The following is a 25,328-nucleotide window of genomic DNA, read 5'->3' as shown; positions in this document are numbered from 1 at the left end:
ATCAGAAAAAAATGTTTAAATTCAGTTTGTCCAATACTTTGGTTTATGATCCAAACACCTGCAAAACTAATGACATCAGCCTCAGCGATTTAGTAAATTCAGTGTTAACATGCTAACCTGAGAACTAGCAAGTCTGACATAAATATTTTGTCAGTTTGGATGAGGAAACCAATTTTTTTTTAATCGTGCAGCAGACTGATGTTTTTTATCCAGATAATTCTGGACTTTCATCTATTTCACATGGCAACACACTGTGGGAAAAATGCTTTGGCGCGGCCTTATTTACTGAGATTTCCTCTCCAAAACACAATGATTTAATCACAAGACAGCTCTCCGTTAGCTTTGATAACGCCCATAATATTTGAGAGTTTTATTGATCCTAAAGGAGCTGTTTTGTGTCACATCTGCATTAATGTGTGTAGGAAAACGTGACTCCTTCAACTGACAAAAATACTTTCCTCCAGTAGATTCCTGCCAAAAAGTTATCTATTTGAGATTTAACACATTTCTAACATTTAACGATAGTGACTTTATTTTAAAAGACAAAATCCTGTAATGAATGAAACCAATAGACGTCTCTTTCAAAGTGCTACAGGGCTCAAAAATACCTTTATTTCCATTAGTATTTACCTGTTGTGTTCACTGCTTTATGTCAAGAATTTTACATGAGGAATTCTAAAACATCGGGCAAAACAATAGCTTTTCTTGAACAAAAGAGGATCTTTTAAATCATAAACTGATATCTACAAAATCACCGAATCTGAAACATTTTAGAAGCAAGGGATGTTGGGATGACAAGTGATGTGAAATAAAAATCTTATCAGTAAATTCAAATGACAAGGAAGTACAATTAGCTCTCATTTCACAATTTAGATAAAGATTTATTTGTCTGCAGAAGCGGCCAATATAAATGATCAGAATATGAATCCATGTCATCTTTAGTGAATCATAAATGCATTTCATCAAAGCTAATCAGAAAAAATTAGTTGCTCTCCACACACACACACACACACACACACACACACTTGTATGCCTACAGCTCATAAATACAATCAATCTGATATACAAATATTTGGATAGATTTATTTTTTTTTTAGCAACATTTAAAATGCGGTTTTAATCCCGATTCCTGCTGTTCTGAAGTCACCCTTTGTTTCGGCGATATCGTCAAATCTCTCAGGAGAGAAACTTGAGCCTAACTTGGACGAAAGACCCCGACACATCTTTAAAGTGAAGAGTTGCTGACGGGCAGGAGGACATGTAAATAAATATCTGAAACAAGCAGCATCCTAACACTGCAGACTTTCTCCAACTCTCGGGTTGCGAAGTCGAGTATGAGTCTCTCCCCCCCATGTCATCAAAACATCCTGCCTTTACTGGAGGGCGACTGAGGGAAAAGCGAACAACACAGCAGACAATGCACTATTAACACAATTCATTCTCACACGAAATTGCCATCTCCAGTTGACAGAAGAACACTGAAGAACTGCAAATGCACATACAAGTCCACAATATGAAATTAAAAAGGTGCTACTTTCTTTCTATCCATCACCCATACACACACACACACACACACACACACACACACACACACAAACAATCAATCAAACATGGACATTTGGACACAAAAGGGAAAACTAAATGCTGATTGTGTTAACAGTTAACAGTGTTGCGTTTGAGGGGAAGCTGAACAGCTTAGAGGAGCAACATATTTATTTTACACTAAATTATGCCGACATGAAAATACAGTTTGTGTATGAATGCATCAATGGATAAGCGTTACGTGTGTGTTAAAACCCTTTATACATCTGTCTGTTTTCTGTTTGAATGCAGGAAAAAGCCCTTCAAGGAAAACACCATGCCTGTTAAAAAAAAAAATACACCAGTGAGAATTACTGAACTAAAGAAAAAGATGAAAGAGTGGTTAAGCTGTTTGACAAAGACCAACATGATGGAGACTGTGATTATGCTCTTCTTAGGTGCAGGCAAAAAAAAAAAAAAAAAAAAAAAGAAGGGTCCTTAAGACAGAGAGCAGTATGTCCATGTGCTTCATGTACTTCCAGGTAGGATATCACTCTATCCAACAAGTCTGTTTACAATCTCACTCTGGGATGATGTTTACTTCAACACTGGGTACTGGCGCTGACCGCCCAGACGGCCAGAGCGGAGTCCTCCTCCTGATGGTGCACTTGTCTGCAGAAAGCGGCAAAAAAAAAAACGAGGAAAGACAATTATGAAGTGCAAAGGGAAGAGTGATGAGGCCTTTTTACAACAGAAGCAGGATACTGAATCTGAATCTTTACCTGTGCAAACTGTGCAGGGTTATAAAAGGTGACGCCTCCAGTGGGTGCGGGTCCCTGGGCAGGATGACTCTGCAAAAGACAAGCAGAGTTTTGTTACAATCTAATTACTTATATTGTGAGAGAGAGTGCTGGCATCGGGAGAGACGATCGCCGTTTTTCTGGTTAATTAAGTACAAAAAGATGCACTCCCAATGCCACACTCTGGTTAAACAACATTATAAAAACAGAAGCCAAGGAAAAAGAGGAACAGTAATGGCAAAAGGGGATTTGGATCCACAGTGAGGCAGCATTACAAACCACTGTTTCACTTGTTTTAGTAACCATGCAAACATTATGGCGTGTTAATGAAGCTGTGTGCTCCCATGACATCAAACAAGGGAGTCAACAAGCAACAGTCTCCAGCATGCTTCACTCTCTGATCTGTGACTCAAAAGTTAACCAATAACTTTCATGACAAATAGATGGTTCACAAGTATAAACAAGACCAAGAGTCTACATCCGTGCTAGCGGATCTGTGAGGCTGTACTTTGGCACAGTAGTGCTTTAAGCCAATTCAAATATCAGCCTGTTAACATGCTCAGAATGGCAATGCTAACACGCTGATGTTTAGCATTTATTAAGTTTAAAATGTTCACAATCTCAGTTTAGCATGTTAACATGCTAATATTTGGTAATTAGGACTAAATGAAGTACAGCTGAGGCTGATGGAAGTGTCATTAGTTTTGAAGGTAAGCTAAAGTATTGGACAAATTAAAAAAATTTCACCTGATGATTGTGTTAGATAGAAAGTGAAGGGATCACTAGAGTTGGTAGAATTCATCTTGAGGGGGATCATGAACGTGTGTACGAAATTTCATGGCAATCCATCCATTAGTTGGCAACACATTACACTCAAAATCACAAATATCAACCTCATGGCGGCACAAGAGGAAAAATCAGAGGAACAAAGTCGTCAGTCATCACTTGGAACAATGAATGTTTGTTTCTTATTTTGTACCAATCTATCCAGTAGATATTTCACTGGATACGTATAATTTTTGACCTGCTTGTGGCTCTAGATGAAGAGTCAGTGGATCACCAAAGTCAGCAGGAGACTGTGGATATCTGAACCAAATGTCATGGCAATCCATCCAATAGTTGCTAAGAGTCAAGATCAAAGTGGTTGACTGACTGACTGACTGACTGACGGACCGACATTGCCATTAAAATAAGGAACTTCCACTGCAGCTTTGTTCAGTTTAAATTTGTTGACCATTTTCCAGGTTGTGTGATCAATAACAGATACAGAGTTAAGTTAGTAATGCTGGAGACGGCAGGCAGGTGAGCAGGCAGACATCCTGGGGTGGATGGGCGGCAAAGCTTCAAGTGCAAATGGTGAAGCGTGCTACTAGTGATGTGGTGAGCTACAGTAGGTGAGTGGCAGGCGGGGGGGTGGGGGGTGTGAGAGTGGACCATTCAAGGCCCTGCTAGAGGTACCTGGTTTAAATGCTGACTCACTTCGCGTGATAAAGAACTCATTGAGCTAGAACGTGAGAGCTAAAGACAGCAGGAGGGAAATAAACAGTAGACAAAAAAAAAAAAAAAAAAAAGAAAAAAAAAAAACACAAACCACAAACCCATATTAATATTATTTCATGCACTGAATTAGATCTCTTTCCACTAACCACCAGTTCAGAATGAAAAATAAATAAATCAGAGTTAGGAAATTATGGTTCTTAAAAAACAGACATGGAGAGAATTAGAATATAACAGCAAATGGAACAAAGATTTAACATTTTTTATCAAGGCTGCGCATTTTGCATGATTATGAGGAAAGATTTTAAGTTGACGTGCATGCATGTCCTTTCATGTTCTCTTACATTAACTCACAGTCATACAAATAAGCAAACTGCACGCACTGGCTGTTAGGTGTTGAGCATCATGTTTCAGTGGTGGCATGATGGCGCTATGACAGCTACAGTAGCAGACTGTGATGCTGCCGGCTGGCAGGAGCAACTTGTCTTACCTCCCCGGACTGTAACCCATCAGGCATGGGAGGACCCTCTGGGGCAGGTGGTAACAACGTCGGGTTGAACATCTGGACAGATAAAAGTGCAAGTAGAGCTTCAGCTTTGCAATTTGTTGACTAAATTACCCCTGTTATTATGTCCGGTGACCTTTAAAAACGTATTATTTGAGAGTAAAAAGAAATTAGAACAAAAGCTGATTCATATTTGATGCCACAAGGTGTTTTCAGCATTAGAGCGACAAGGTTTACCATTACAGTCATAGATACCTGTGGAGCAGCGCTGGTGTTTGGTGAATTCTGCTCCTGATTGCCTCCCTCACTGCCCTCCAGAGGTTGTTGATCGTCAGGAGCTACAACCAGGGATAAACACAAATATTTCATTATTTTAGTCACTGTACTGTAACACAAATACACAAAGACAATCTATTTTTAGTAATTGACATTATTTTACATATTCATTTCATATGTGACACACACCTGAACTAGGCACAAATAGGTTAGCGGGCATGGGCATCGGTGCCAGAGGAGCAAAGATGTCTGCAGGAGGAGGGGCAGGAGCTAATCCACCTGGTTTAGCCGTTCTACTGGGGTTCAGAACATCCACATATCTACTCCTTGCGCCTGAGAAGAAAGAAACTGCAGTTGTGAATGCTGATTTAATTTGTTAGACAATTTTATTATGCGGTGTGTCTTTTGATCACTTTTATTACAACTTGTAATTCGACTTTAAAATGATTCCACTTGTGCAAAGTCAATCGTGGTGTTCGTGAAGCCAAAAGCCACCATGGGTAACCCCGGACTCACCAGCCTTCCTGGAGAACATGTTGACAGGAGGACCACCACCCGGGGGTGCAGCGGGCCCTCCAGGCCCAGGCATTGGAGCCATTTTGGGGAACCCAGAGGGAGGTGGAGGAGGGGGTTTACTCTGACAGATTATTAAAGAAAACATAACATCAGAACTGGTTGATCTATAAAACTTTCAGGCTTTGTCAGTTTAAACAACAAGCAAGAAATAATTCTGACTTGTAGACCAACATTACAGACCTCCTCCTCGGGCTCGTTCAAGTCGACCCATTTCTGCTTCTGCTCATCCCACACAATCTGAAAACAAAGAACATTGCACTCTTAATCAGTCATATGTGGAAGTAAATAATAAAAACCAGTGCAAAAATGTTCATCTAAATACAAAGTAATGCTGAAAGCAGTCATGTGCAATGCATACAAATGTACACTTACAGATTTGTTTTTGTCATCTGGCAGGTGAGCTTCATTCTTCCCCTTCCTATAAAGCCAGCTCAGCCAGCCGACACCACCACCACCACCGCTCTGCATGTGAAAGACAGTTTGCATAGAACACTTACTGGTGAACATTGTATAGCCCTGATTGAAGACCTGAATGCTTATATGTGTGTGAATATAAACCTTTTTCGGGGAGTCTTTCTTGGCCTTCTTGGCCTCTTCTTTGCTGGGCTGCTCAGGAATAGAAGGTGGAGGTGGAGAGGCCTGCTTGACAGCTGAATTGCTCCGCTCTCTTCCCCCGGAGTGAGTGGAGGACTCAGAGGTGGTGCGAGAGCGGCGTCCTGAAGCCTGTAAAACCAGTAAACCGACACTGGTAAGAATAACATACTGTATATTTTGTTCTTTTTAGTCTCATGTAGGAAGAGCTTATTTTTATACAGTGAGGCTGCCTGATGGGATGCTTTGACATGGACATGCTTCCTCTATTCCCTTTTTTCTATTGTGTACGCATACAGTATGTCATTCTATAATTGAACTCTTGATGCTGATAAAGAACTCCCAACTTGCCTGCATATGCTGCTAGCTATCATGCTGCTCTTTTTGTGCCTATGCATGCATTGTATGTGTCATTAATTTAGAAAATGGTAGAGATTCAAAACTTAAGCGCTACTACAAACAAGCACTAGATAGATACAACAGAAAAAGCCTCAGACGTATTTCAGCCATTTATACATGAAACACAAACGCACCATATGCATTGAAGACTGTGAAGTAGACCTTGATCGCCTTCCAGGACCCTGCAGTGCCACAAAAGACAAACTACTAAGCATTCTCTATTGCATTTACACAGCAACATAAAAGCACATGCTCTATGGACAGAGCTGTTGCAAGAGAGACAAAGAATACTGACCATTTGAGCCATGTGGTCATAAAAGTCCTTCTGAGGTGTGAGGGAGCTCCTGTGTGGAGAGGGTGGCATTTGTTGTGTCATTTGCATCTCCGGTGGCGCGTAGGGCGGCTGCTCTAAATGCGGCATATGCCCGGGAGAAGGAGGCATGTGTTGAGGCATCTGGGGTGGCGGGTGGTTCATCTGTACAGGTGAATGCTGCACCTGTGGGGGCATATGTGGTGACATTTGGCCCACTTGAGGAGGTGGGGGACACGTCTGCTGATGAGCTCCTGGATACATGTCAGGCTGCTCGTGTTGAGGCTGGAAGGGAGGCGGGGCAAAGCCGGGATCCTGCGGAGGGTAGCCTGAGATTGGGATCTGGCCTGGTGGTCCACTAGGGGGTACTGGGTAGAACTGGGGCATATCTGGGGCCATCCCTTCTTGGAGGATGGAGGTGGGAGCTGAAAGAAATTAGAAGAGATGAGATCTTTTGTATTTTGAATCTGGCTGACAGTACAGAGAGGTTAAAGACGAGAACATAAGTTTGAACACATCTGCACGCACCTGGAGGCATCAGCTGTACTCCTTGTGGTGGAGGCCCTGGTAGTAATGAACTCATTAGTGGGTTGTCAGGGGTGGGGCCGTCTAACTCCAGCGGCATGCTGTAAGGTTCAGGTGGAGTGGGCTGGTCCAAGTCAGAGCTGGGGCTGCTGCAGCTGTACTGTGTAGGAGTTGTTCTGTCTGCATTGTAAGTAATCGCCCCCGTCTAAAAAAGACAAGATATATATTTGTGATAAAGGTACAAATTAATTATTCCAATATGTTAAATGTGAATTAAAATCCATAATCTCTACATCAAATAAAAAAGTCAGAATTTTCAAATACAATTATTTTTGAAAAAATAAGTAAAGAAAACATTATTATCACATCAGGAATTTGAGTTAAAAAGCAAAACAAAGGAAAGTCTGCAACTATTGTTACAATCAAGAGTCCAAACATCACACTGGAAATGCCTATACTAAACAATATTAATAAAACAAATTGCTTAATTTGAAAATCTTTTTTTTGTACTTCTATTAAATTAGCGCGCACACACACACACACACACAACTACAAATACTTTTACTCCTGCTCACCCTGATCTGTCCTTCCAGCTGTCGGAGGTGGATCAGCCATTCAGGCTCATTGAACAACTCCTGCTCTGGCTTCTCCTTCAGTTGTGGGTCGAAGAACCGCAGCTTTTCAGACATCTGTCAACAAATGGCACAAATTCACATTTGTATCTGTATATAAATATCTGTAATGACTCTACAGAGGAGAAACAAAGCAAGAGACAAGAAGAGGAATGAGTGCATACCTGTATGATTTGGCTAATAAAAACAGGAGAGTAGTAGGACGGCTGCACGAGGACAGTCCTAGAGATAACTTCACAGTAGTGGAAGGCCTGAGCACTCAGGCCCGCTTCGGCCAAGCGGCATGCATAGATCAACTTGAACACCTAATAAGAGACAATAAAGAGCAGAGAACAGCGTCATCTCTCAGGAGTATAATCTCAAAATCATGTGCTATGCCATACATACTCAGGACACCTATACAAGGGACAAACTGTGCATTTATTGGTAAATTTATTAAACAGTAAATACAAAAAAACCCCTACCTGGAAATTAGGCAGTGTGAAGGGCTGGGAGCCCAGAGACTGAGCATACTCATAGGCCTCAGTCCTCTGAATTGCTTCATTGGTTGCAAATTTGAAAAAGGGCAAACTGAAGCAAAGAGACAAAGATATGATTATATGTCTGGCATATTGTGTCCAAACTACATGATGGTCTTAAAAATCCCCTTACAAATGTGTGCGTGTGTGCCTGTCTTTGCCTCTTACCTGTGGTTGGAGCCAATCAGAACCATCTTGGTGCTCTTCTTTGTGAAAACTCCCAGATCAACTTGAGCCATCAAGTAGCAGAAGTGTGCCGCATCAATCAGCCCCTTGGAAGCTGCCACAACACAAAACGAGTGCAGAAGGAATGTGAGGCGTTTATAGCGGTCAAGAATGCAAATCTCAGTTTAGTTCGGTCAAATGAATTACAGCCTTTTTTGATGTAATCCTACCGAGAGTGTCACCCATGGTGGTGATTGTGCGCGTATCCAGATCCAGGGTGTGCGTGAGGTTTGACAACACCATGGCCAGGTGAGGGCGCCAGTCACCCCATTTCTCCTCTCCGCAGCACTGTGTGAATACAAGAGATATTTCAACTAAACACTTAAAATGGCAATAAAGATATGCAATACTGCACACTAGAAAAATACCACGTAAGCAACTTCTTCAGGACAGTTGTAAAAAATAATGTGAGTAATAATGTAAATGTGAGGTTAACGACAGAAGTTCAAAGCAATACTTACAGTGGCTGATGCAGGCATCCTCCCTGACATCAGCTGGTACACTGTCTGAAGAGGGTCATTGATAGGCAAACTGTTGGCAAACCTAAGAGACAAAGACAGACAAAATAAATTACATCTTTAAATCTGTACAAATGATCACAGAATATAGGTACAAGCAAGTTTATATGTCACTTTACCTTGTCATGACGCGTGCATGTGTCCTGTTGTCCATCTTACTGGCCAACAGCAGGGCGTGACCCCAGAGACCTCCCTTCATGGCTGCTTCTAGTGCATCCTATTCCACAGACAAAAACATTTCAGATTTCACAGCATACTGGTTAAATAAACTGAACGTAATACAGTTAAAAGAGGGTATTTCTCACCTTCTTGCGGCCAAACAGCAGCAGCTCCCTGAAGCGTTCCGTTTCCTTGCCGATGTTCTCCGGTACGGTCATGAAGGTGTCAGACAAGAGGGACAGTGGTCCGGCTCCCGGCTCCTCCTCAGCTCGTGCCAGCGGTTCATTGTTGAAATCAATCAAGTTGGCTTCATTAGGGCTCTTGCCCGGCAGCCAGACAGATCGATGCTCCTTCAGGAGGAGGTCAGCGATGTCCGTGCCGACCACAGTCTTAAGAAAGAGAGGGTGACGGTGAGAAAGTTGTTTTGAGCAAATATGCAGAGCATGCTTTCAGTTTTGAGAGAGACTGCCAGTTACATCTGCATAGTCTTACCCCGTTCTGTCTACAGAGCAGCATAATGAAGTCCCAAAGTAGGCGGGCAGAGTCTCTATCCAAGAGGTTGTTGTCACGGGAACATTCCAGTGCTTTGTTCTGGGAGAACTTTATCACGTCCACCTTATGGGTCTCCTCTCTGATGAACAGGGAGCAAGATGTGACACAGGCTAGCAGGGACTAGTCAAACCAATGCTACCTTTTATACACACTTATATCAAGACACTACAAGGCAACAACAAACAATTAACAATTAACTTTTTAGAAAATTACTTGACATATTTTAAAAATGAAACTATATATTCCTTTCAAAGCATTATGTCTTCAGTAGGAAGCAATAGGCTTAGTTAGGGCAGAAAGCCAAAGACTGTTGTTTGCTGATTTTGGTGTGTTCATTGGATTTGTTGAACATAACAATGCTTTATCATTTAAAGGTAAGTGACTCAAAGCTATCTGTGATGGACAAAAAGGGCTGAATACACTTACTTAACAAGAGGTCCAGGGAAGCCTCGCAGTTCTGCCTGATCCGGGGTATCCTGCAGCATAGTCTGCAAATACAGATAGAGTTCAAAATGATACTTTATACCGGCTTTACATTGTATTTATATATTCTCAGGAGTCTGAAGAAGCAGTCAGGGTGCTAAATTTGACTGTCAGTGCTATGTTAACAGATAACAGGGTGTTTAGTATCTAGTGCTCATCTTTAAGTGCAAGATTAGTCATAAATATATTGAGTTATAAATCCTACATTTGTATGGTATATCAAAGTAAATACAAGTTTGGTATATCAAAATACAGCTTGCTCTGCTAGATGTATCCAAGCCAGGAAAATAATAATACTCTTTTTACATCCCTTAATCAGGAACATGTTAGGACAGGCCTGTAGTTTAGGGATACCCAATTCTGTTGTGCTTTGCATTTATGACATCAAAATACTATGAAAGCAACATTAACTCCCTTCTCACTGTTTCACTTAAATCATCCTTCTACAATACAATGGACAAAAACTACACTAAGACACTGAAATGTAATCTGTTAAAAAATGTACCTCCAAGTTGTGAATATCAACAAGAGCAGGCTGCCCAGCTGAGGGGAGATTGGGCAGAACTTGGACCAGATGACCACCAGGTCCAAAGCGGGCACAACGATGGGGTATGGTGAACTTCTCTGGGGTTGCAGGACGAGGGGGGGCTGGAAGGAAAATCAGTTTGGCTAAGAGCGGGATAGATAAAAGGAGGAACCAGTGCTATCCGCTAAATGCCGACTTTCTTGAAACTGAGGATTGTGTACTTACGTTGCTCAGGGGCGGTCCAGGTGTTGTCTGCAGGGTACTCAGAGGGATACATGTACTGACTGTAGTTCTGAGTAGCGTCAGTCTGATTCGGGAATTGTCCATAGGAGTAGTCCACAGCCAAAGTGGATGATGTGGTGTCGTAGACTGCTGACACTAAGTCGGGCTGGCTCCTGTACACCTGACTCTGAAGGATGGGAGGACAAACGAAGAGAATTATCAGATAGGAAGATATATTAATCATAAAAGCAAACACCCAGTTATTAAACTTAAAAACTCATTGCAAGTGAGTAGAATCAGTTATTTGTTAAGTTTGATACATTAAACTATTTGGTCCCGTCTCTGTTCTTCAAACAAATTGACTAATTCAGGCTAACATGCTGTTATCAGGCTACAATAATTATGTTAATACTCATCTTGCTAATTTGGTTCTTTGAAGGCAGTTTGGGTATTAATTTGTTAATCCTGGATGAAGTTATGTTGAATAACAAAGTGAGAATGAGTGTAGAGTTGAAGCCATGATCAGCATTCATATGATTGGCTGAGTGCTGATCATGTGACTGCTGTTAAATGAGGTAGGTGTGCTGGGATCCCTCCCAACATGTACTGGAGCAATAGATTAATTGACATGAGTCTCATTTTATGTGCACTCTCACATTGTTACTGCTGTTATTTTGTTACATTGTGCTCCACAGTGTTTCTACTGTTTCCACACTTTCACCACTGTTAAACAATCAGATATCACCAGTGAATGTGGTCAGAGCATGTGCGATGCTGGCTGCATGATTGGTACAGTTCTCCTCATTGAACATTAAAAAAAAAAACTTTTAGGTTTTAATCATATATGAAAACGAAACATTACTAAAACATCCCAAAAAGCAGCTTAAATTGCTTTAACATGTTTCAGCAAAGTGAGTTATGCAGTTAATCACTTAATAGGTTTTAGTGTCAAATTAAAAGTCATATGTTCTGGCTCCACTGGTCTTTTAAAAGTCAGAATCTTTTAGTTAAGTTTATGTCTTTTGCTCAGAGTATCCCAAACTACATTTGGATTGATTCCTTTTTAGTTCCCAAACTTATATTCTATCATGTATGAGTATAAGTAACACTTCATTATAAAAATGTAATTGTGATAATCACACCAATAAATCATAATAATTTGTCAATAATTTGAATGTTCTTACCTACAATCATAATTATATCACCATTCTTTCATTAAATATGAGAAAGGGAGACATTTGTATCTGACAGTTTGTTCATGTTTGGGGTTCACCCTAAAATGTTTTGGTCATGATCCAGGTAACTGTCAGTAAACCTGCACTTTAGCAGGTTTGGACTTTTATCCACATACAAAGAACGGGGCTCTGGTTGTTATTTATATCTTAAGTCAATGTTGCTGAGAGAGTTATTGGGATGATGCTGAAAACTTTGTGTAAAATCTTAATAATGTAAGTGCGGAGTAGATAAGTGCAGCTTTCATTAGCATTGAGACCGAAATTGTTCCAAAAATATGAAAAGGTTGCACATCTCATATTTCCAAGTCAAGGACAAAATACTAACATTTTTCTTCGATTGATCATATATACACAAGAGCTTATTTAAGTAAGTAACTAAGTTAATACAAAACTGGGAGTTAGACCCAGTTATTTAGGAACCAATCACTTTTCTTATTCCATGTTTCTAGATTCAGGGACCAATCACAAGTATACAGTTAAATCTGATGTAAATCCCATTACATACAATATGAAACTTCACAAAACACTGTTTCTGCCCATCATTGATTTACTATTAAGAACATACACAAGATGGCAATAAAAGGGACATTTAGATTATAAGCATTTAAGGCTGAAGTCATCATTAAGTCCATTTGGTGTGATAGTGTTGAGCGTGTACATCCAAAACATTTCTCTCTGGGCCATTTTCTTCAAAACATCACGTCCTCTAGCTGGCATCATGACTTTCTCAATCCCACAAAATTTTAATGAGCATAATGGTTTGCAATTGCATCATCCACGTTGCCTGTACAGATTGCAGTTTCGTGCTCTGATATTTGTTGTTTGAGGGGACGTTTGGTTTGTCCAACGTAAGCTAGACCACATGGACATAGTTGTACCCGCTGCAACAATACAATAAATACTAAAGTGATCAACCTTTCCACACTGGAGGGAAAATTCCCATTTGTGAATTTATGAATTGTAATTCCACTCAGATGATTTACTTATTATGTCCCTGTGGTCTAGCTTACGTTGGACAAACCAAACATCCCCTTAAACAAACATCAGAGCACAAAACTGCTATCTGTACAGGCAATGTTGATGATGCAATCGCAAAACATTATGCTGAAGCAAATCACAGTTTAACTTCTCTATTAAAATTCTGTGGGATTGAGAAAGTCATGATGCCAACTAGAGGAGGTGATGTTTTGAAGAAATTGGTCCAGTGAGAAATGTTTTGGATATACACACACTCAACACTATCACACCAAATGGACTTAATGATGACTTTGTGATCTAAATGTCCCTTTATTGCCATTTATTGTATGTTCTTAATAGTAAATCAATGATGGCCAGAAACAGTGTTTTGTGAAGTTTCATATTGTATATAATGGGGTTTAAATCAGATTTAACTGTATATTAACTCTGCCCGTGTATATATATATGACTGAATTGAACCTGTATACTTAAAACTAGTGGTGTAACGGGACGTAGTTGATCCGTAATCCATACGGACAACCCCCCACGGCTCGGCACACATGTGAACCGCAGATTAACTGCAGATTTTAATGTCTCCTTGGAGACAAAGTAAACAAACTGCCGTAAGTACAAGTCTTGGACAGACAGCGTGTCACTAACAGGGATTTTGAAGAGCAACGACCAAACCAGCACCTAATGGGTCTGAAGTGACATCTGTAGGTATGTTTACATGCTGTTTAACATGCTGCTGCTGAGCAGCTAGTTAGCTGTGTAGCTGCTAACTGACATTAGCAGTTCAACAAGCTAAGCTGCAGGACGAGATGTGTTCATGTTTGTAAGTTATCAAGTTTTGATGATGTGGACACAGCCTATTGTTTCATTCACTACCGTGTTTAAAGGATGTATCATGCTTCATATTGCACTTAAATTTAACAATTGAGTATTGAATATTTTACATATTTTACGATTGTATTTAAACATTGTACATCTTGAATGTTGTTTTCATTTAAGACAATGGGCACAAGTTCCGTGCGTTAAGTGTTTTACAGAATAAATGGAAAGCAAAGTTATATATAAAACTGTGATATGATCCAAACAGTGACTTTTGTGATCTGTTGCACCCCTACTTCAAACGCTATGAGGAAGGTCCAAATGACGTAAGTGTTTTTCGATTGTGATGTGAGTCAAATGAACAAGTGAAATGTTAGTATGTCCTCCTTGACTAGGAAATTTGAGATGTGCTTTTCATATTTTTGGAACAATATTACTGGATCTTGGGTTTAGCTCTCCATTGAGAATCCCATTGTTGAAGCGCAACCTCCTTCTCCAATTCAGTGAGTGAAATGTCAACACATACTTTTCACTCAAGATGCTATGAGCCTCACACTGTAAAAACTTCAGTGATGTCGTCATTATCAGTTTTCTCATTTTCCTAAGAATAAACTATGTTTCTACATAGCTGACAATCCTATTATTGTAAAGGGGCCACTGTGAATGAAGCAGCTGAGAACCAGGAATGATCATGAGACTGCCTTAAGGTATAGCTAATAGTAAAGAGATGCTACAGGGTTTGTCATGGGAAAACAACCACAGGCTAATCTACTCAAGGCTGGTACAGTATTACATATTTTCTGAATCCTCCAAAAGCAATGGTGAAACATAAAAGAACAACCCTTAAAGCAATAGTTCCACAATTTGGAAAATAATGATGGTTTAACTTATTCCAACACCTTTCCTTCCAGCTCATTCCTGACATTTTGATACATGGAGCCACAAACCCCAAAATTTGCTCCCTGTGGTAAACACACATTGCCCATAGAGTATTCATTGCATGAGTATCAAATATCCAAAATATCATGAAAGTCAATAATCTTCAGAACACTGAAATTGAAACATTTTAATACATTAAAGGGATTGTATAAATATATACAATCATGTTTGTATCGTTTCTCGGAGAAATTCACAGCCCTCTCATTAAGGCATATAAAGGCACTGTGACAGTTTTAACAAGAACAGCACTGTACAAAAAAGATGCTGACAAAGCAAGTTTAACAGTAATGACAATCATGCTATAATGAAAGTAAATCAAGTACACAAAAAACCACCCTAAACCCAACAGGAAATGGAAAAAACATTCTTTTCAATATCGGAAAAGCTGGACAAACGTTTAGGAATGTGGTATAACTCCAAGATGAGACAAGATAACACCTGTCCTGATTGGCTGTCAAGGCCGTGAAGGGAGGTTTACCTTTGCCTTCCTTGCGCTTTAAGGACAACAAGTTTTATCTTTTGTTGTGCTTAAGAGAGCAAGGAGTGCTGGTGTCAAAGAGAGACGGAGCAAGTGGTGCCACCTGCAAGAATCATAATCTCTTTCCTGATAGGCCTTGGCTCAGCCTTCGATGCGCCAGATAATACCAAAAGGTAAAAACACCTACACATACAAGAAAATTCTGCACATTTACCTGTTGTGACCTTGAGCTGAAGCTGCTTCGTCTGCTGTGGTGGCTACGGGAGCTGTGCACGCTGTGCGCCGACTGCTCGCTGTGGATGCTGCGTCGGTCAAACTCATCTCCGTACGGTTCTACATATGGACGGTTATCTTCATCAAAACTGGCATCATAACCAGGATAGTACGTCCACCGGTTGTCATAGCCATCTTTCCTGTGAGAGGAGTGTACAGTGTTTTTATGAAGCAATTTGGCAAAACTACCTGTTGCAATGTAGCATGTAGTCCGTAAAAAGTTATAAATGTAACAAACACAGCAGAAGTAAAACATTTTAACAAAGCTAAAAGTATCCATCAACTAGATAACCTTGAACTTCTGTTTTAAGTCCATTTTCAAATAGACACATTCAGTATAAATTAAGGGGAACTATACAAATTAACAGCACAGCTGCTGCTACAACACATTCTTACACAACTCTATTACCAAATGCAAAAACAACAATCTCATTTATATGCACCACTTAAGAGTGTAAAAATTGTTTTCTCTGCATACCTGGCAGGATACACTTGTTGATTATAGTAGTCTCTGCCTCTGTATCTGTCATCGTAATTAGCCCAGTAGGCCTGATCATAGTATGCTCCGTATCGAGGGTCATACTGTCCATAGTTGTATCCTTCCCACAGAAGATACGGAGAGGAAGAGAGAGACATTCATATCAAAAAAACATTTATATACACAGAAAGATGAATGTGTTTTAGGTACAGGTTTTAGGTTTTATTTTACAACAAATTCGGTGAACAGGAAGAGGAAATGGCTCATACCTGGATAATTATAGTTCTTGGGGTATTCTGCATAATAATCACTATAGGCACTTCGGTTTGCTCTGTGGTAATTCTCAGGATAGCCTTGCCTATGAGAGAAAGCAAATAAGAGGTGAAATTTACAGGTCAACTCACTGCAGGGGATTCCCTACCTAGTTTTTAATATTTTCTTAAATAAGAAAGACTGTTAAAAACGGCATTAACAAATAAATGACTAAAATGATAAAAATGCAGGCATGACATACAGTAAATCCCATACTGAAGATGGTGTACAACTGAGAAACTGTTTCACTGACCTGGATGAAGGCCTGTCAGAATACTGACTGGTCCTGGAGCTGGGTCGTTCTGGTTGAGGCTCTCTGTACTGGTAGTTTGGATCACGGTAGGCTGGGTTCCCCCCTTCATATCTGCCATACCAAGGATCTCCTCTGTTCCTGTACTGACCATCCTGAGAATATAAAAACATGAATGAGTGATTTTCTGTTCACTGTTTTAAATTTGACGTTTTATATTTCATGGATGCAGTTAATCATCAAGCTTTTTCAAATGTACATCTGTAGATAATAACAAAAAAGTGTCAAATAAATATATTTACAAGCATAGCAAAAAAGAATTTCCACATACGTGATAATATTGCTGTGCTCTAGGATCCCCAGGTGGAGGTGGATACTGGCCAGGAGGATAAGGTGCTCTGCTATCTGGGTATTCTCCATAGTTACCATAATAGCCTCCATACATCTGCCCTGGCACTGCAGGAGGGGGCCCATAGCCCTGATGGCTGCCCGCAGAGGAGGGTGGTCGAGGTGGCTCTCCAGAAGCTGGCTGTGAGGCCCCTGGAGGAACTGGCCCCCGAGACCCTGCAGCGGCAGAAGGAGGAACGCTCCCTGCAGCAGGCGGACCCTGTGCTGGAGATGGATACTGGCCAGGGGGAGGTTGTGCTCCACTCACTGGAACAGGAGGAGCATCATTTTGTCCCTGCGGTGCAGCCTGAGAGTCTGATGTCTTAGGAGGTTCAGTTGGTGGCTGCTGTGTAACTGCAGCTGCTTGGGAGGACGCTGGCGGTACCTGTGGGGTAGATAAAGAGGCTGGGGTCTGGACAGGGGCATTCCCTTCCACTCTTAACCCCTGCTGAGCATCTTTGGTGACCTGTAAGTAAAATCCATTACTAGATTGTGAAGACTCATGTAAAGAGGAAGGATGACCAGATGCTTGGTTTTGAGTTTGTGATTGGTGCATAGAAAAATCAAGCAGTTCATAATTCGATGGTTGATTATGATTAGAGACAGTAGCAGCCATGAGAGAAGCTTGCGGATTAACTTGAAGAGCAGAGTGGCTGTCTCCAGCCAATGATTGGCCCCTTGAAAGAGGAGGGCGGACTGGCTGAGATTGCGGCGGAGCTGTGATTTCTGACGATGCCACTTCTGTGTTGTCTCGAGTAAGATTGAGTGGCGCCTGGTTAGAGGCTGAAGGACTGAAGCTCATTGGTCCAGGAGCAAACAGTGGATTCTGATTAGGGGTTACTAAAGGTGGTTGAGAGGGACTGGCACCTTGCCCCTGTGCGAGTGATCTCACAGGTGGGGTAGTTTCCCTAAGGCTACTTTGACTGGCTGCTTGAGGAAGGGTACTGGGGGGAATCACATTGTAATTGGACACCGGCGGGGCAATCAAAACAGGCTGATGGAGCGAGTCGGACACAAGAAGAGACGCATAGCCCAGGTTGCCTTGGGAGTCAGCTGGCTCAGCCTCACTCACCTTTGGTGGGTTCTCTAGGTTCTCTGAATGTTGCTGTGAAGTTGGCTGGATTCTCTGTGAAGGCTGGAGGTCCAATGGACCATCCTCTGGAGGTTGGATGACATCAGCACTGGGCTCTCGTAAAGGGGCAAGAACTGTCGGAGCAGCTGGAGCTAGGAGGATGTTAGCACTCAAGCTAGCAGGATCATTCTGAGCCCACAGAGTCGTGGCAGGGCTCTCACAGGGCCGACTGGCCCCATAAGCACGGGATGAAGGTCGGGAGTGAGAATGAACCACTGGATGTGTCGGATGAGGTACACCACCTGCAGCCCCAGCAGGCAAGGGGTGCCCTGGCCCATAGATATTTTCCATATTATCTGGTGGCTGCTCCAGGTTGCCGGGTGCAGAATCTGCACCACTTTCCACTACCATTTTGGCCCTATCAACTTCAGCAGGACGCACCCCAACCCCATGTGAGCGCACAGGTTCAAAAGAGCTGTTAGCACTGGCCTGAAAGATACCAGTTGGTTTAGGGGGGCTAGGTGTATGAGGCCACATCTGCTCCAGAGAGCTCTGTTGTGCACCCATATCTCCAGCTGGAGAAGTGTCAATCTGCTCAAAATAGCCTCCAGTGGCAGCAGACAGGTTAGCATCATCAGTGAGACGAGGGCTTTCCTGCTGAATAAAGGTACCTACTACTCCCTGGGGTCGACGAGTGCCAGTTCCAGTTCCAGTTCCACTCCCATGACTCATGTTGCTATAGTTGGATGACACACTGGCAGATCTCATTGGTCGTGGAATAGAATCTGGAGTCTCCAGGTTAGGACCGGTTTCAAACACGTCTACTCCATGGGCTGCAGTAGAAGCAGGGCTGCCATGGGTTTCACTGGGTAATACTTCCAGGTTCGGGACACACTCCAAATTCTCCACATGGTCGTACTGGGCATCAGGGGGCTTCTGGCTATTTCCTTGTGGTGCATGATTACCATCATTCATGTATGGTAGGTGTGAATGATCTTGCAGAGGAGCTCCTTGGTAATCCAAAGGAACATCTGCATGGCCAGTGTAGGCTGGTGCAGCAGCTTGTGGGTTACTGTGATGCTGAAAGGATTCAGGGATACCATTCACTGCCTTATTTCTGTCTCCAGCCAGTGTTTCCTCATTTTCAACATCATTGTCTTTGAAGAACATTGAGAGTGTACCAGACTCCTGAGAGTATGGTAGTGGGGCAGGGGCAGGACTAGGCCCAGACCCGGTGTTGGATGCATGTTGAGATCCAGGAGCGTCATGCTGGGGCTGGGGCTGGGGCTGAGGCTGGGGCTGGGGCTGGGGCTGAGGATGGCCCAGGCCAGTTCCCATTTGGTGGTAACCCGAGTCCTGTGGAGGTTGGTTGAACCATGAGTCCTGGGGTGCAGAGCTCTGACTGAAGTAGCTCTGAGTTTGGAAGTGAGAGTTATGCAGCTGAGGTGCATTTGGGTCAGGCCATTGAGAGCCAGGGGCATTTAAAGGGTTCTGGAGAGGAAGAGGAGCCTGGATCTGGGAATGTCCAAGTTGTGTCGGGGGGGTAGGGGTGTTGTGATGGGGTGATGGGGTGTGAGAGGGGTACACCGGGGTCTGCGGTGGTATATTAAAAGGCTGTGATGGAGGATCACTAGTGGGCTGGAAATAGTTTTGAACTGAAGGAGGCCGACTTCCGTGATCAGGGGCCCATTGAGAAGAGGAGGTGGTGGGAGGCACTGGCTGGAAGGGCACAGGCTGAGGAGGAGGCTGTCCTTGAAATTCCTGGTTAAAAGGTGTCTGACTAGGAGCTGGGGGTGAAGCCACGGGTTGCGGCTCGGTGACCATGGGTGGCATCTGTTCTCTTGAATTAAAATAGCCCTGCTCAGTATGTGAGGATGCGTATCCTGTGGGACTTGGTGCTGGGTAGACACCAGGTGATCCTGCACTGTGAGGGTTGAACAAGGTCACCCCTGGCAGAGAGGGTTGTGGGAGACCAAGTGGAGCAGCAGGGACATCCTCCAGTGTGTGTGGTTGTGGAGGCAGACCTGAGCCAGCCTGAGAGTACATGGTGTTCGGTGGGGCTTGCATTGGTGGAGGGTTGCTGTTGGGTATTGTTGGGGGTCCACCTGCAGCCATAGGGGGAGGAGCTCTGACAAAAGCAAAAGGGTCTGTCATGGGTTGGGTAGCAGGTGGCATTGAGGCTGTGGCTGCTGCTGTATGCTTGTGAGGCCTGGTCCTGCGGAACATATTAGGCCCAGAGGGAGGAGGGCCAGAGGCTCCAGGAGTTCCAGTCCGAGGAGGGGGCTGCATGGCTGCAGAGTTAACAGGTCCGAGGACCAGGTCACTCTAGAAGCTATCACTGAATAGGCTAAAGTCAGATGTAGCTGGATAGAGAAAAGAGAAAGAACAAGTGGTTAACAAAAAGCAACACATGCCTCATTGATAGACTTTACCACACCTTTATTTGTGTAGTAGTCCATGATCCAATTTAAACGAACTGTACAACGTGGCAATTTCAACGTAAGCTCTATTATATTACGCCAGACAAACACATAAAATACTATATTGAACAGGACACAACTGACTGACTGATTGTAATAAATGCTAACTTTGCCTACATCAAGCAATCAGAGTTAAATGGTTTTAACTTTTAATGCTAGTCTTACTCAGACAAAAAGAAACATATCATATAAAACACTTTCTGCAACTCTACAGGTAAAAAATTATGAAACATTTCAAATATGAGAAAAAATATCAGTTATTGGAAATTAGAATTGTTTTTATAAAAGTCACAAACTCACACGTAAATATCACTGAAAAATATACAGCTGCTTAGCAACAAGGTCATATTATAATAGAGGAAATCTGAAATGTCTGAGTAGCTTTACTATGTATTAAAACAACACCTGTTTTATGATCACCTACAGATTTTGCAAGAAGGTAATTTTGAATGTGGTGGCTTCTACAACATCTACAACATTTAATTAGAGAGCATGTTGCCATTGCAGTTATAGATATTTCTTGAGTTCAGGTAAGCATGACAACAGCTGATCCTTTAAGACAAAACGAATAATGATCTTATAATTGAACTTTGGCAGCACAGACCCTATACTCTTTTAAAAACAGGCTTAAAAACTTTTTTATTCAATAAGGGTTTTTACATAACTCTCATTATTTTCTTTAATTTAAGGCTGTAGCACTTTGAGATTCACTGCTAATGAAAAGTGCAGCACAAATTAAATGCATTATTATTCCTATTGAAACAGGAACTCGCTGTTAACGTCACAACTAAGTCCTGCTGGTAAAAGCTTTGTTGTTTGTTGTTAACGTTAATTGCTGACTGGACATTTTAGTAAAAATGCCATAAATCCAAACCTGTGATCGTAAAAAAAAAACACTGACTGTGCTCTGATTAGATTAATCAACCTTTCACATACAGACTCGTCTGTCAGAGGGAAGTTCAGGGGAGCTAACACGGACAGACATGGAGCATTTGAAAGGTTAAAAAGGCAGATAATTAGCAGAAACAGCTAGAAGGCAAGTCGCTCGAGGCGTAGTGCCATCGTGACCCCGGATCTTTCAAGCGCTAAAGGTTATAAATTCATTAAGAAACGTAAGCTAACGTTAGCCTCCGGGTTGCCAATTTACAGTGAACAACGACGGTGAAGTTAGCTTCCGATTGGGGGCTGAGGGAAAACTTAAGGGAAACATAAATATAGATATCTAGCGGCTGATTCTCCGTTTTTTCACCACTTGCACCTATGAAAGAGTGTTAGACATCGTAGCAAAAGCCTTAATGCTGTTTAACCTTTATTCTATTTGGTCTAACGAGGTCCGGATGGGGAAATATCAGTGAAATCGCCCTTTCTTTCACTTTCACAAATACAATGAAGATTTCACAAATCTGAAACTGTGTTTTAATGAGGCTCTGGAGTCTGCTTGGTAATCTAGTCTAGATTTGGTAAGTCTAAGTGCAGTGGTTTTTAGACCTGGACCTGGTCTAATGTGGGCTGCAGAGGGGGAAAACCAGTGATATCAACCTTTTTTTCCTTTTCCATAAGCAAAAATAAAGGTTTAACAAATCTGAGAGTGGGTTTAAACAGTGTGTAAGTTTTTGCTACAATGTCTAACACTCTTTCATAAGTGTAAGTGGTGCTAAAATACAAAAAATCATCAGCTAAATATCATTGTTTGTTTCCCTTAACTTTTCCCTCAACCCCGAATAGGAAGCTAACTTCAGCGTCACCAGTCAACATTAAAACTAAACTCGCACAGCTTGCCTCTACAAATAAACGCTAACGGACCGACTTCTCATCATTATGCAGCACTTGTTGAAATCTAACCAGCAGCTGACTCTCTTCGGTCAGGTACAACATTAAGTTAACGTTACATATTAAGCTTCCTACGAGGAGAGGTCCATGTTTGTGCCTGGCTCAACAGCTAACGGTAACGCTGCATTAATATACATGTCCTAAACACTGATGTCCAAAGTCGCCGGATTTTGCCCGAATCCAGGACTTCTAAAGACAGTCCCGCAAACAAATGACTCTTCCTTTTCGTACACATTCAACACCGACAGGGTCTTTCACCGAGCAGTTACAGGTCGCTTGTCCCTCGTCGAGCATATTTTAACAGGTTCAGTGCCTGGTCAGCTAGCGTTAGCATTGCTTGCTAACTAGCCTATGCTAACTACAGGGATAACAGTTTAATGTCTGCCATAGACACTAGATTGAAACGCTCAGACGAAAACATTGTTAATGATGGTATATATTTACTCTTACCCGATGTTGGAAATGTGTACAGATATAAATAAATTCTTACAAATGTGCCGGACAGTGAGTCTGACACACCGCCACCATCTTCAATGAACACATCCTACTAGGCTACGTGTACAAGCAGCGTCACGGGCCAAACAACGATTGCGTCATCATGGGGCGGGGCTTTTTTAAAGGTCCTTTATGTGTTTTTAATTTATCTTATCTGCATCAATTTATGTCCATCCAATAATTCATCGTTATATATCATATATCGTCTTAAGCTTGCGAAGCATATACATTTTCAGGTTTTTTGTTGACATTGTCAGAAAGGTGATAATTATAGTGGCCCCGAAGTGCAATTACAGTATATTTGTTAGCAATCTACAAAAAACAGATGTTTTTGTTCCATTTAGTCAGGCAAATTGGAATCCAGATGGAAAACATGAATCTGACTCTCTGACTTGAGTAAAGTGGGGGTTGCAAATTATATTGATAGTTGGTGTTTGCAGTGAGGCATGGCCCCCAAGGTACATAGACAGTTAACACAGTATAAATTATCTTTTGTAAGTGGTGTGTAGGGTACTGAGAGCGACAGAGGGGTTTTTTAAAAAGGAAGTGCTGAAACCTCAAGCCATATCTTTGACCCAGTTCATAAAGAGTGAACGTGTGCAGTATGTGTGGTGCATGCCCAAAGATGTGGTTTGAAGGGTTGTCCATGATGAAATGCTAAGTTCATCATGTCATGGGCACACTTCATTAAAAGACTTTACTGATCCCAAAGGGTCCAAATTTAATATACACCACATTACTCTATACCAGTGTGCATATATGAAATGTATGTACAAAACCAATCTTGTAGTTTCCTGATATTCCAGATCAAAGTGACATAGTAGATATAGTATATTTGAAATATATATTTATATAGGCCAATAAAGTTGTATTTATGCATAATACATGAGCAAGCATAATGTGCAAATATGAATATAATGTAAGCTGATATCAACACATATGATATAAATATCTGATATATACATTTATACAATATGAAATAACACAGTACAATAAAAGAATTTTTAAAAAAGATTTACAAATCACATCAGTGTACATTAGACAGTCAAGATATGTTGTATGTGCAAAAAAAGATTACAGTAAGCTTCTTATGTAATCCTTCATAGTCCCACCGATAAGAGCCAAAACTCAAAAAGATAAGAGCCAACATTTAAAGAGATGAAGGCACGTGGGCACAGCGTTCGTCCACTGGGAGGCACTATGGTGTTATGTACATATTATCCACTGCCTCACTGGAATTAAGACACGTTAACCACTGAAAAAAAAAATCCTGCTTCATGCTTGTTAGTGTGAAGCAAAGTGCAACATGCAACACAGACACTACCTGCCCTCCATCCATCAAATACCATTTTTGACAAGTTCAAGCTCATTGGCTTAGGTGCACTGATAAAGAATATACAACAATAGACTTTTAGCAATATTTCAGGAAGAAGTTAATTTCCATGATATGTGAAAGCAAAAGCATGGTTTGAGTCATACAAACATTAAGGGGACTCTTTCTTACAAAATGAATCATTACTGAAGTATATGAATCCATATGAAAGTATTTTAAAATATTCAGTGATAATAGATATAATATGTCCCACCTTTGTAATAGTTGTGTGTATTTCTTATCATGGGCAATCTATGAGGTTTTGGGCCATATGACATGCAGTAGTTCAGCTGTATAATCTACACGTGCAATTCAATGCATTCCTTGTTTTAAAGGAAATTGGAAAGTCCAAAATTTTGATAGCATAACACAAACAAGAGAAACCACACGCTCTCTGTGCAGAGTTCAAACACCCACAACATGCGTAGTTTTATGTGTCGTTCACACACCTCCTTTTTCTTCCACTTTCGCTCAGACTTGTCAACCGAAACCTACTCTCCCACCAGACTGTATCTGGAGACTACGGGCCACAGGGCAGGTTGAAACAGACCTTCACGTTTACACATAAAACCCCCCTGGATTGGTGCAGGAGGAGCGTGTTGAGTAATATGTATGAAGCCTTGTATCTGCTGATACAGTAACAACTTGTCAAAATGTAGTATTGTTTTTCTCATAGTAGGATAAACATGAAATGAATCCTATTATTGTAGCCTAATACATTAATAAATTGACTGTTTCACATTATTTCAACTATTGCTGCCTCAAATTTGATCATTTTAACACAGAATTAATTGATAATAATAAGAAACGCAGTAATTACTTATAAAATTATAAGTGTAATGATATAATTGATATAAGTAATGATATTAAGTGAAACAAATATGATTATCCAGGTACTCAATATTATCAGTTAATATGTCATCTCTTATAAAGTGATGTAATAATGTGATCTTATAACAAGGTCTGGTTTGCAATAAAAAAGTGCTTCACATAGAAATGAAATGCACAAACATAACTCAGCGTGTAGTGTTGTCGCTGACATAGCCCTTTGGGTTTTACAAGCACGTACAATCTGTGCAAACTCACATATTCGCCAGAGTAAAA

General features: G+C 41.4%; 1 protein-coding gene across 5 annotated transcripts; it reads right to left on the bottom strand.

The window, feature by feature from the left end:
• Window positions 1–590: 590 nt before the first annotated feature.
• On the bottom strand, window positions 591–22,933 carry sec16a (SEC16 homolog A, endoplasmic reticulum export factor). 5 transcript variants are annotated; one of them, XM_067574933.1, is made up of 32 exons: window positions 22,808–22,917; window positions 18,048–20,410; window positions 16,920–17,441; window positions 16,592–16,743; window positions 16,296–16,384; window positions 16,027–16,147; window positions 15,490–15,688; window positions 10,839–11,022; window positions 10,593–10,735; window positions 10,031–10,092; window positions 9,545–9,683; window positions 9,199–9,441; window positions 9,013–9,110; window positions 8,837–8,918; window positions 8,546–8,663; window positions 8,319–8,430; window positions 8,097–8,202; window positions 7,797–7,937; window positions 7,576–7,689; window positions 7,004–7,205; window positions 6,461–6,900; window positions 6,300–6,347; window positions 5,734–5,898; window positions 5,548–5,637; window positions 5,356–5,412; window positions 5,116–5,236; window positions 4,789–4,932; window positions 4,579–4,661; window positions 4,309–4,380; window positions 3,780–3,839; window positions 2,304–2,372; window positions 591–2,193 (listed from the first exon to the last, which is right to left on the bottom strand). In XM_067574933.1, exons 2-32 carry the CDS (start codon window positions 20,334–20,336, stop codon window positions 2,119–2,121), a joined length of 6,540 nt encoding a protein of 2,179 aa, XP_067431034.1. In that variant the 5' UTR covers window positions 20,337–20,410; window positions 22,808–22,917; the 3' UTR covers window positions 591–2,118. The 5 variants fall into 5 exon arrangements, with proteins under 5 accessions (XP_067431034.1, XP_067431031.1, XP_067431030.1 ...); XM_067574930.1 differs by having other exon boundaries at window positions 16,920–20,410; window positions 22,848–22,933; XM_067574929.1 differs by having other exon boundaries at window positions 16,920–20,410.
• Window positions 22,934–25,328: the final 2,395 nt, after the last annotated feature.

This window comes from Thunnus thynnus, chromosome 19 (assembly GCF_963924715.1).
Source record: "Thunnus thynnus chromosome 19, fThuThy2.1, whole genome shotgun sequence".
NCBI classification, from domain to species: Eukaryota; Metazoa; Chordata; class Actinopteri; order Scombriformes; family Scombridae; genus Thunnus; species Thunnus thynnus.
This window is presented reverse-complemented; position numbering and strand designations above follow the sequence as displayed.

What these genes read in the sequence shown, in the direction of transcription:
- sec16a (XM_067574930.1), bottom strand. Translation starts at nt 20,336, where the DNA reads ATGCAGCCCCCTCCTCGGACTGGAACTCCTGGAGCCTCTGGCCCTCCT. An exon ending in CAACAAGTGTATCCTGCCAG is followed by an intron (nt 15,689 to 16,026) that starts GTATGCAGAGAA and finishes CTCCTCTCACAG; the next exon opens with GAAAGATGGCTATGACAACC. An exon ending in AGTACAGCTGATGCCTCCAG is followed by an intron (nt 6,901 to 7,003) that starts GTGCGTGCAGAT and finishes AATTTCTTTCAG; the next exon opens with CTCCCACCTCCATCCTCCAA.